Consider the following 12,991-nt stretch of genomic DNA (forward strand, 5'->3'; position numbering starts at 1 on the left):
TACTAGCTGGCAAAAGGCAAGAATCCTACTTATGTCATATCTTTGAGGATTCCATTTGTTGGTTTCACACCACAAAACATATGCTTTCTAGACTCTGCAGTAAATAAGTATGGAAGCTGGCTTTCTGGTATTAATTGTGGAAAGCACTGAACCTAACACCCCTCTTCTTCAGAATGTGGGTCTCAGCAGCCAAACTGTCAAATTTAGCGTTTGTAAGGAAGGATGGAACACTGGACCTTGCGACAACAGGTTGTGACGAAGTGGAAGCTTCCAAGTTGATCCTACCGCCATCTTTAAGGTCTCGGTGTACCAAGGTCCTCTGGGCCAATTTGGGGCCACTAAGATTACAGGAATCCTTTCCTACTTGACCCTGCAGAGTAGCCTTTTTAAGAGAGCGATCGGAGGAAACGCATAGATCAGTGAGAACTGATTCCACAGGACCACCAGAGCATCCGATCCATAGGCCAGAGGATCTCTTGTTCTGGACACAAAATTGTCCAACTTCCTGTTGGACCTGGAACCTAATAGATCTACATCCAGGGTCCCCCATCTCTGGCATATCGCCTGAAAGATCTCGGGGTGGAGACTCTCCTCTCCTGGTGACGGCTGCTGGCGACTCAGTCCGCTTGTCAATTTTCTACCCCTGGGATGAAAATTGCAGAAAGACAAGGAATATGTTCTTCTGCCCAAGTCAAAATCCAATTCACCTCCTTCTGAGCGCCCTGACTTTGGGTGCCTCCTTGGTGATCGATGCAAGATTCTGCAGTAGCATTGTCGGATTGAATTCAAACTGGGTGGCCCTGTAACCTGCTTGTCCAGGTTTTGAGGGCCAAGTATACTGCCCGAATTTCCAGTATGTTGATGGGCAGGCTTCTTTTGGTCTTGACCCAGGTTCCCTGGGCTGAAGCTTCTTCCAATACTGCACCCCAGCCTATTAGGCTGGAATCCGTAGACACCACCTTCCAAGTGATTGGGGGAAAGGATCTTCCTTTCTGCAAGTTCTTGGTCGTTAACCACCAAAAGAAGCTTTGGCGCACCTGAGGCGACAGGTGCATGGGTAAATCCAGCGCTTGGATCTTTCTGTTCCAGGCAGTTAGAAAACTGCCCTGAAGTAGTCTTGAGTGAAATTGGGCATAAGGAACGGCCTCGAAGGAGGCTACCATACTAGTACTTTCTAGGTGAGCACAGCATTATTTAATTTTTCTACTGACTGGTCTATAAATCAGTAGATCGTCTAGATAAGCCGTTATCGCTATGCCCTGTGCTCTGAGATTTGCCAACAGAGGGGCTAGTACCTTCGTAAATACCAGAGGTGCAGTAGCCACACCAAAGGGCAGAGCCACAAACTGAAAGTGGCGATGTTCTACGGCAAACCTTAAAAATCTTTGGTGAGTGGGATGGATATGCACATGTAAGTATGCGTCTTTGCTGTCTATTGACGCCATGAATTCCCCGCTTTGTAGGGTGGCGACCACTGATCGTTTCCATTCGGAAATGGCGAATGTTCAGAAATAGATTTCGAGCTCTTCGGTCCAGAATGGGTCTGACGTCTCTGGCTTTGGGATCACAAATAGGTTCAGGGTTTTACTCCAACATTTCTCCTTTAAGGGTACTTCTGTGATCACCCCTTGGGATAGAAAGTGATCCAATCCCTTGAAGGACGCTCTTTTTAAAGGATCCTTGGAAAGCCTTGAACTTCGCAACTGAGAAGATGGGATCTCTTGAAATTCCAGCTTGTACCCTAGGGATACTGTGGATACGACCCATCTGTCCTGGATTTCTGTCTGCCACGCCACTGAAAACTGACAAAGCTGTCCCCCCACTTGGCCGAGCGTGGGCGCCTCTTCATGCAGCGGCTTTGGGGTTCTGCTTGTTAGCCCTTGAACCCCACTGCTTCTTGTTCTTTTGGGCCTGGTTTTCTTTAGTTTTTGTGGCTGGCTGAAAATGCCATTGCCACTGGCTAGAGGTAGATTTACCAGGAGTCGGGGAGAGAGAATGTTTAAAACAAGGTCTCTTGTTCTTCTCTGGTAATAGAGAAGTTTTTCCACTCCATATCTTTTGGATATATTTCTCCAAATCTCCCCCAAAGAAGCGATCGCCATGAAAGGGGAAACTAGTCAAAAGCTTTTTGCATGGTGCCTCTGCAGACCAATGCTTTAGCCAAAGAATTCTGCGCATATGCACCAGTTGAAGTGTGAGACACGATGTTTGCAGAATCGAATCCCTCATCGCATCACCTGTAAAACATAAGGCTTTAGGCAAATTTTCCCAGAGTTTGACTTGTTCTGGAGGCAGGTCCTTCAGCCCATGTTTTACCTGGTCCTTGAGGACCTGACACATGCCTGCTGCGCTACAGCAGGTTGGGCAACTGACCCAGCGAGAAGGAAGGACTTCAATAAAGAATCCAATTTATTTTCCGAAGGGTCTATAAACATCTGTACGTTATCCACTGGACAAGACAGGTTCTTATTTACACAAGAAATGGATGCATCTACCAAAGGCAGGCTCCACTTCTTGGAAAACTCTTCCTCCATAGGATAAAGAATATCACATTTCTTTGGAGGTGAGAAACGCTTGTCTGGGTGTAACCATTCTGCGTAGATTGTTAAAGAAAGCTAAAGAATGGACTGGAAAAGAGCACGCACCCTGCAGGGATTTTAATGAGCCCAGGGAGGAGACAGGTGATTCAGTTAACTCCGAAGAGTGCAACTTGAATGTAGTACGCACTGATTCAGCATAACATTGCACCTGTGACCTTAGCATTTGGGAAGCAGAAAAGTGTTCTGAAATCCCTGATCCATCTGACTCCTCATCCCTGTCCTCTGTATGTGTTCTCATCCTTATCCTTCTCCTCTTCAGGAGATCTGCTTCGCTTTTTGTGCTTTTGCGAGGACTTTGCGATTAGCGTAGCGATCTTTCCCTTCCATTTTTCCATGGCTGCGATAAAAGTGTCCTCAGTGACATATGCAGGCCCAGGCGCCACTGGAGAAGTAGCTACTCCTGATGGTGGCAATGGTTCCTCCTGTATTGGTAAATCAAGATTTACAGGGGAGGAAGGTACCGAGCAGGCGCGGCTAGAGCCTCCTGTCTCAGGCGGCGTTGTTTTCTTGTCCTTTTTAGTCCCTGAACTCCTAAGGGAAGACATTAACAAGCAACAACCAGAGGTACCAATAAGCATATACTACTGTGCTCAGTTTAGCAATCTACATAAAGTATGCAACTTAAACACAGTTTCATGCTATAGAGTGGGTGTCTCTCTTGGTAGTGCCCTACCAACCACATAGAGCTTACGTGCCCCTTCTGCTGCTGCTACTACTACTGCTGCTGCTGCTGTGTCCCAAGGGAAGAGCTGCCGGTCTCCATGATCTTTTAAGGGCTCCTGTTTGAGCGTCATCTTTCAAATCCACGTGTGCACGCTCAGATCCTTCTCCGCCCCCTTCTGCCGATAAAGCACGCGCATCTAGGGCATTATGGCAGCTGTGAGGGATCAGGGAGAGCCTCTCCCCGATTATACCATGCTGCTTTTGTCCCCTCTTGGGATCTCAGCGTCTCTGGGAGGAGAGAGGCTTTTGGCCGTTTTGATGCAGAGCTCTGCAGCAGAAGGAATGTGCATTTTCCTGTGGATCTGACACCTTTGCAGAGTGAGGCGAGTAAACTCAGCTCTTTGCTCCCTCCAGTGGCCAAAAGAGAAGACACCCGACTCACAGTTGCAGTGAGTAGCACTTTCGCCTAGCAGAAAAAGGTTTGCTGGTTCGAATCCCAACCACAACACCATCTGCCTGGAGTTTGCATGTTCTCCCTGTGTCTGCGTGGGTTTCCTCCGGGTACTCCGGTTTCCTCCCGCAATCCAAAGACATGCTGGTAGGTAAATTGGATCTTGTCCAAATTGGCCCAGTATATATGTATATATGTGTGTATGACTGTGTCCCTAGCGTGTCATGATCCTAAGGGGTAAAAATGACCGCACCAGCCAAGCAGATACTGGCTGGAAAAAGCGCCCAGGGGCGATTCAGTTCGCATGCGTTGCGCTATACAAGTCATTCATTCATAGTTTTGAAAAGGATCCTTAAGCTTGTTCTTAGGATTCCTTTCCTCTTACCTTATCCCCGCTGCAGGTTTTTTTTGCTGAAAAAAATTCAGACAGCACCAATCTTCACCCATCTCGGCGGGATTTGTGTGCCAACCTTCAGGGATATGGGCTCCTATTTAAAGGATACCTCTCCCCTGGGCCTTGTAAAAGACTCTGACCAGGACTTTTAGCTGCTGTAGCGAAAGTGCTGGACCCCAGAGCCCAGTCCTCCGAAGAGACATTACAGGCGACGCCTCGTTCGTGAGGCCCGGATCCCATCCAGATTCTTAGAGTCTTGGATGGATCCTTAAAGTATAGCTCCTTTACCCTCAGAGGGCTTTCTTATTCTTAGAGCTATCCTTAGCACACCCTCGCTCGTCCAACACCTTCTATACCCTGGCGAAAAAACTAAGGTGCTTTCCTGATAGGAGGGGTTATATAGAGGGGAATTGTCTTCAATTGGTTGTGCCAGTGTCCAATAACCCATTATGTAAAGATAAAGACTCTGTATCCCGTGGTGTACGATAAAGAAAACAGGTCGTGCTCCTGGGTGGGTCTGGAAACAAAAAACAACTGAGGGTTGAGCGAAGTGAATCCCCTGGCCTTTAGGAAAAAACTCAAGACATTGATTTAGATTTCTCTTCATTTACTTTCCATTTTCTTAACAGCTTGCCGACCAGCCGCTGCAGTTTTACGGAGGCAGGTCGGCTCTGCTGGGCGAGAGCACGTAGCTATACGTCACCTCGCCCAGCAGCCAATAGGGGCGCGCGTGCACCTCCGCTCGTCCCCGACTCCCGTGCGTGTGCCCCGCGGTCATGATCGCCGCCGGGCACCCGTGATTTCTCGTTACAGAGCGAGGACTGGGAGCTGTGTGTGTAAACACACAGCTCCCGGTCCTGTCCGGGGAGAAATGCCTGTCTGTTCATACAATGTATGAACAGCGATCAGTTATTTCCCATAGTGAGGCCACCCCCCCTACAGTTAGAACACACCCAGGGAACATACTTAACCCCTTCCCCGACCCCTAGTGTTAACCCCATTCCCTGCCAGTGGCATTTTTATAGTAGTCAATGAATTTTTATAACACTGATCGCTATAAAAATGCCAATGGTCGCAAAAATGTGTCCGAAGTGTCCGCCATAATGTCGCAGTACTGAAAAAAAAAAAAAAAAAAAAAAAAAGATGATCGCCGCCATTACTAGTAAAAAAAAATATTAATAAAAATGCCATAAAACGACCCCCTATTTTGTAAACGCTATAACTTTTGCGAAAAATATGTAGAAGAATGCGTATCGGCCTAAACTGAGGAAAAAAATACGTTTTTAGAAAATATTTTTGGGGGATATTTATTATGGTAAAAAGGAAAAAATATTTTTTTTTCAAAATTTACACTTTTTTTGTTTATAGCACAAAAACTAAAAACCGCATAGGTGATCAAATACCACCAAAAGAAAGCTCTATTTATGGGGAAAAAAAGGACGCCAATTTTGTTTGGGTACCACGTCGCACGACCGCGCAATTGTCAGTTAAAGCGACGCAGTGCCGAATCGCAAAAAGTGCTCTGGTCTTTGACTACAATATGGTCCGGGGCTTAAGTGGTTAATAAAAACTATTCACATTCATCTGCCTAAAAACAAACCCAAAAAATTAAAAACGCACACCTTTTGCACAGTAGTGATATATATATATATATATTTTTTTTTTTATATATATTACATTACATACACCCACCATTTACCTATTTTTATTACACACACTTGCAAGAATGTAAACCACTTAGAATTAAATTTTTTCTGCAATCATTTTCCATAAAATGCGATCTGATTCTCATCTAATTCACAAGAATAGACAATGTGCCCAATCTGAGAACACACAAACAAAAAAGTATGTGAACCCACAAACAAAGCGATTACAATTAATAAAATTCGTTTTTAGGTGTGGTTTAAAGCTACAGGTGCATCTCAAAAAATAAAAAATGTCATCAAAAAGTGAAACTCAAATTATATAGAATACACACACACACACACACACACTCTGATATATTTCAAGCATTTTTCTTTTACATTTTGAGGATTTTGCCTTACAGCTAGTGAAAACCCAGAATTCAGTGTGTCAGAAAATTACAGACCAATAATAAAAAAAAATTAAAAAAAGGAATTTTTAAATACAGCAAAGTTTGCTTACTGAAGAGTACGTCCATGTATAGTATGCACTCAAAACTTGGTCGGGGGGGGGGGTGGTTTGCATGAATTACTGCATCAATGGGGAGTGACATTAAGGCGATCAGCCTATGGCACTGCTGAGGAAGCTCAGGTTGCAGCCTTCAGCTGCCAGCTCAGCAGCCAGCTCAGCAGATTTGACACACACAATATATATATATATTAGGGATGCACCGATTATCGGTGGTCGATACATATCGGCCGAAAATAGCATTTCTAGCATTTCTGGCTCCCTGCCGAAATAAAGTTAAAATGCCGATATAAAGCTGGGTGATACCATTTTTTACTAGAGGGGGGGGGCAATGTTCACATTCACAATGAATGCAGACCCACACGCTGGCCGCCAGACCTGCACATAGCAGCAGCAGTGGCACTGTACAAACTGTGTGCCGAATGCTGACCGCGCTCCACCTTGTCCTCCTAGCTCCTATTCCTGTTTGGACTCCCCCATATGGGGGAGTCTCTTGGTTTAATCCAGCCGCGTGAGCCGCGTGACGTCATCGGCCGGAGGCGGGGAGGACTCGGAGCGTGCTCGCGACTCGTCGGAGCATAGGCTGAGAGACTGAGGCAATCACACTGCCTGCCTAGGAGGAACCTAGCAGTGTCCTCCACTACAGTAAGCAAGCACTCTAAGTTCAATCTGTACAAAACCAAACCTGTTAGGACTAACTAGTAACTACTGTGTTTAATCTGTTAAATCGCTAGTTCCTGGTGGGGGGCGGAGGCAAGTGGTTAACTGAGGTGACCAGGTAAAAAAATAAATAATTATCTGCCATTTTTTCACAGTAGCACAGTGAGGCTGCAATTGATATTTGTTTTGGTAGTCAGATAAGGCAAGCATTGCTCAATAACACACAAACGTTTTAAAAAAAAAAAAAGTTTGTGTTATTGAGCCATGCTTGCCTTATCTGACTACCAAAAAAAACATTAATTGCCGCCTCACTGTGCTATCACATACAGCCACTGTGCCCATCACATGCAGCCACTGTGCCATCACATGCAGCCACTGTGCCAACACATGCAGCCACTGTGCCAACACATGCAGCCACTGTGCCAACACATGTCGCCACTGTGCCCATCAAACGCAGCCACTGTGCCATCAAACCCAGCCACTATAACCATCAATTATTGCCACTGCCTGTTTGCCCCATCAATTGCTGCCAGTGTGCCCATCACACGCAGCCACTGTGCCATCACACGCAGCCACTGTGCCATCACACGCAGCCACTGTGCCCATCACACGCAGCCACTGTGCCCATCACACGCAGCCACTGTGCCCATCACACGCAGCCACTGTGCCCATCACACGCAGCCACTGTGCCCATCACACGCAGCCACTGTGCCCATCACACGCAGCCACTGTGCCCATCACACGCAGCCACTGTGCCCATCACATGCAGCCACTGTGCCCATCACATGCAGCCACTGTGCCCATCACATGCAGCCACTGTGCCCTCACATGCAGCCACTGTGCCCTCACATGCAGCCACTGTGCCCATCACATGCAGCCACTGTGCCCATCGCATGCAGCCACTGTGCCAACACACATCGCCACTGTGCCCATCAAACGCAGCCACTGTGCCAAAAAAATGAAATAGGGGGGAAAACAAAGAAAAGTAATTTTCGGTTTCGTTCTGAATTTTTTTTTTATTTCGGTTTCGTTTCGGTTCTGAAATTTCTATTTCGGTGCATCCCTAATATATATATATATATATATATATATATATATATATATATATATATATATATATATATACATACATATACATATATACACACATATATACATATACACATATACATATATATATATTAAATACAAAATATAATTTATATATTCTATACACACACACACACACACACACACAAAGACCCATTGTTTGGCTTTTTTAGTTTCACCGCTGTTTTGTGGTACCAGTGGGGGGGAATGGTTGATTTAACAATTACCTTCACTTCTTCTGCACTGCCCTTTGATTTCTCCTCTGCTGAAATCTCCCCACCTTTCTTTTCCCACTCTTCAGTCCTGCAACATTTAAAAATAAGGAAAAGTGCAGTACCATCACCAAAAAGGAGGAAGCATTGTATTTAAAGCAAAATTTTGGACAAAAAACACACACACACACACACAGACCACATTGTTGCAGCTCTGTAATCCTTGCCATATTGATTTTTTAGACGCAAACAAAGCAGTGTTAGTATCTGAAATCACCATCAGCCTCTTGCAGTCTTTGTACAGCAGGACTAAAAGTGTGAAGGAAAAAGCTGGCAAGATGTATGCGTACAGTAAATTGAAAGCAGAGTAATCTGAAGATGAGCTCACTATGCTTCCTAGCCTTTCTCTATCAATGGCTGCAGCAGGTTCAAAACAGCCTAGGCTCAGTGAAGTTAGATGGAGGACATCTACTGTGGTGGAAATCTCTGGGCAAAAAGGTGAATATTGCATTTAATTTTAGTTTTTTTTGGCTCGAGTAGCTTTATTTTCTGCCTCATTTTTCTTAAAGCCTAAAATAAAAAAAAAGGGAGGGAAGAAAGCAGCACATATCTTGGCAATGTAAAAGTGCATTTTTCTCACAGGAGCCTGCAACTAGTGGATCACCAGTGTAATGCCATATTCCTGTAGACTCTTCACCCAGCTCCCTCTTCAACGAACTAAAATTGTGGCAATTACTGTACTTTTTATTCCATTGAAAACCAAGTCTGCTGCCACAGTGGCAGAGGGAACTTGTAGCTCATCAATTCACAGATCTCTGAATATATGACATGGCTATGTGGGCAGGAAGAGCCTCTGACAGAAGTACCCCCAAACAATGTCTGTGGGAAGGGGAGGGGGTTTGGTTGTTGCAAGTTACTCTATAAATACATGTGTACCAGGTTGCAAAAGGAGAAAGCCTTTAAAAAAGAGCCAGACAAGAGGAAAACTTTTATTAAGATACGTGCATCTTCTACCATCAAGCAGAAGTGGAATTTCGCTGGAAGATTGGAGACCTTCCATTAGCAGGACCAATTTCTAGACTTCAAAAAAGATCCTAGGAGGTAAAAAAAAACAAAAAAAAAACACACTGTATCCAAGGAGATGAGCCTACCCCTTTCAGATGCTTCTGCTGCTTAAAACAAGGGTAGAACACAAAAGGACCAACGCCCTGGTATCCACCATCAAGGCTTGCATGCTGTATGTTTGTTCCCATAATTGGTTTTCTTACAGTAGTCTTGATTAGGTACATAGTGGCATTAGGAAGTTAACCCTCTAATCTTGTAGATTTCTAAATTGCTGCATTTGTAAATTTCAATCTCTCATTCCCATCTTAAAAAGTTGGGAGGTATGTTAAACCCCCAAATCAAAAATGGAATACATCTTAGCTTACCAATCATTAGATGTGGTAGCTACATTTGTTTTCTACTTTAGGCTTTTTCCTTTCTGTTTAGACCTGATGATCTGGAAGTTATACACAACCTGGATTGGAGTGCCTATATGCTTGATGAAGACGCAACAGACCTTTTGACAACAGCATTGTCAGTCTGGGATGAGGGCAACATTAGATGTACTAGCAGATTTAGATACTACAATTGAAGCCACGCTCCATCTAACTCTTTATAAGCAATAACAGCAACAGTTTTGTTCCTTTTGGGATAAAGATTTAACATAAATAAAAGCAGACCATTGTATATTGTCCTGCCAATGGGAAATGATTTGTCCGATACCTTAGATTGTTCTGTTGAAAAATTGGCAGAATCACCAGATGAAGGCAGTTTTTAAACTGCCCAGTTTTTTTTTGCGTGAAGATGGAAGAAAAAAAAAAAAACCAACAAGCAAACACGGAAGAAAACCATTAAATCATACGAGAAAAAAAAAACACACACACACACACACACACACACACACACATTTCCAATGGCACTTAAAATGTGGTGTGGCTTTGCCACAATAATTTGCATGCCCATCTGCAGCAGTGCAAAACCGCACATGCGTTTTGCGATTATAAAATTATATTTTATCAACAGCGAGTCATTCACAAGCAAATCAAGTATAGAAAGAGTTAAACATACATTAGACACAAAAATACATAAATATACACAACTCTGATGTGAACAGAGTTGTGACAGTGGCGAGTCACCGCATTTCGCCATTTCACTTCGTCAGGACACATTTGGGGATGATTGAAAAGAACAGGTCTTACTGTATCACAGAAAGGTGCGTCTGTACGTAGTCCAAGAATCTTTAACAGGCATAGAGTAAAACCCCCCAGGAAAACATCAACCCCCTGGGGGGGGGGGGGGATACTGAATTTTACTCTATCCATGCCGGTTTTACAGATTCTTGGACTACATACAGCCGCACCTTTCTGTGATAGAGACAGGTCTGCCTGTTACCCATAGTAACAAGACTTATATTTGTCTGATTAGGTGAATTTAAGTCTTTGATGCTATGAACCAAACAAACACAGTTTTGAAAGGCCTCGGACATATCATCCCCCCTTGTCTACTTTGGAGTCTCTCATATGGGTTAATTGTGTGCTGATAAGATAGCGAGACCTGTTCTTTTCGATCATCCCCAAGTGTGTCCTGACGAAGCGAAATGCGTTGACTCACCGCTCTCCATTTTGGTCAATCTTCTGGTCACAGAGTTGTGTATATTTATACATTTTTGTGTCTAGTGTATGTTTAACTCTTTCTATACTTGGTTTGTGAATGACTCACTGTTAATAAAATATATTTTTTTATTGTACTCTTGTCCATCTTGCCTACAAAGTCCAACCCAGAGTCTTTGACTCTTCATTTTTCCACAAACTCTATTCCATATGGATGTGGCTCTAGGAGTGTAATATGTTTTGCAATCTGTGAGAAATTTCAAATTGCTAAATGGATCTTGAAAGTAGCCTTATGCAGCCATCAAGCTGCAATAGAGTAAACATTTGCCTTTGGGTTTAACTACTTGCCGACCTGCCGCCGTCGTTTTACGGCGGCAGGTTGGCTCCCCTGCGCGAGAGCCCGTAGCTCTACGTTGGCTCTCTCGCCCGCTCGCCCCCGAATCCCGTGAGTGTGCCTGGCGGGCACGATCGCCACCGGGCACATGCGATCGCTCGTTACAGAGTGGGGATCGGGAGCTGTGTGTGTAAACACACAGCTCCCGGTCCTGCCAGGGACAAAAATGCTGATCCTCTGTTCATACAATGTATGAACAGAAGATCGGTAATTTCCCCTAGTGAGGCCACCCCCCCTACAGTTAGAACACACCCAGGGACATACTTAACCCCTTCCCCGCCCCCTAGTGTTAACCCCTTCACTGCCAGTGGCATTTTTATAGTAATCCAATGCATTTTTATAGCACTGATCGCTATAAAAATGCCAATGGTCCCAAAAATGTGTCAAAAGTGTCCGCCATAATGTCGCAGTACGGGGGAAAGAAAAAAAAAAAAAAAAAAAAAAAAAAAAAAAATCGCTGATCGCCGCCATTACTAGTAAAAAAAAATATTAATAAAAATGCCATAAAAATACCCCCTGTTTTGTAAACACTATAACTTTTGCGCAAGCCAAACACTTATTGTGATATTTTTTTTACGAAAAATATGTAGAACAATACGTATCGGCCTAAACTGAGGAAAACATTTTTTTTATATATATTTTTGGGGGATATTTATTATAGCAAAAAAATTTTTTCAAAATCGTCGCTCTATTTTTGTTTATAGCGCAAAAACTAAAAACCGCAGAGGTGATCAAATACCACCAAAAGAAAGCTATATTTGTGGGGAAAAAAGGACGCCAATTTTGTTTGGGAGCCACGTTGCACGACCGCGCAATTGTCAGTTAAAGCGATGCAGTGCCGAATCGCAAAAAGGGGCCTGGTCTTTGACATGTTTATCATATGTTATGTTTATCATAATATGAGGTGATCCACAGATCATTGTATATTACCAGGATGTGTTATGTGGGGAAGGGCTGGATTTCTCACTTTGTATACTGTGGATCACCTCATATTATGATAAACATAACATAACATAACATATGATAAACATGTCCAAGCTAGATATGTAAATAACCTGTCACTCAAAGCAAGGAGAGAGGAACGGACTTTGTATTTCGACAGGGTTTTATCTGGAAGTCTGTTAATTTTGACTGAACAATAAAAGAGGATTGCTCAGAGCTGGATTAACTCTGTGTGGCAAGACTGGGCACAGATGATAGGAAATATTATACTCTACATTGCGACATAAAAAAAAAACATTTTGGGTTTACATCCACTTTAAGTCCTCAGCAGTAAGAGCAGATACCTGATTTCAGTCAACACTTTATGTTCCGATATACAATCAAAATTGGCATCTTCACTGCCAGTAGATGCACTGTTACGATTCTTTTTTGTGCCACTTCGAAAAAGCTCAACAGCTGCGATCAGCTCTCGCTCGTCTACCCCAAAAACATCTCTGTATAGGCACTCATAGAGAACAGCTATGAAATAAAGAGAAGTTAAAGACATGCATTAATTCTGTAAATGCATTAATCATACCCAAGTTGAATACGTTTCATGAAACTATATCTGCATTTTAGAATTTGGTCTAATGAAATGATAAATGGAATCCCATCTTTAGAGGATTGATGAATAAACACACACACACACATCTATCTCATTACATTACATACACACAAACAGTAAAACCTTGGATTGCGAGCATAATTCATTCAGGAAACATGCTTGTAATCCAAAGAACTT

At 43.5% G+C, this 12,991-nt stretch overlaps 1 protein-coding gene across 1 annotated transcript in view; it reads right to left on the minus strand.

Annotated features, from left to right (window-relative positions):
* Positions 1-12,991, minus strand: part of ALG13 (ALG13 UDP-N-acetylglucosaminyltransferase subunit) — a 401,371-nt gene that overhangs the window by 191,509 nt on the left and 196,871 nt on the right. The window contains exons 13-14 of the mRNA XM_040325249.1: positions 12,555-12,729; positions 8,236-8,311 (exon numbers count right to left, since the gene is read on the minus strand). Of these exons, the coding sequence (XP_040181183.1) occupies positions 8,236-8,311; positions 12,555-12,729 (251 nt within the window). The remainder of the gene's footprint in view (positions 1-8,235; positions 8,312-12,554; positions 12,730-12,991) is intronic.

Source organism: Rana temporaria, chromosome 9, assembly GCF_905171775.1.
Source record: "Rana temporaria chromosome 9, aRanTem1.1, whole genome shotgun sequence".
Classification (NCBI taxonomy): Eukaryota; Metazoa; Chordata; class Amphibia; order Anura; family Ranidae; genus Rana; species Rana temporaria.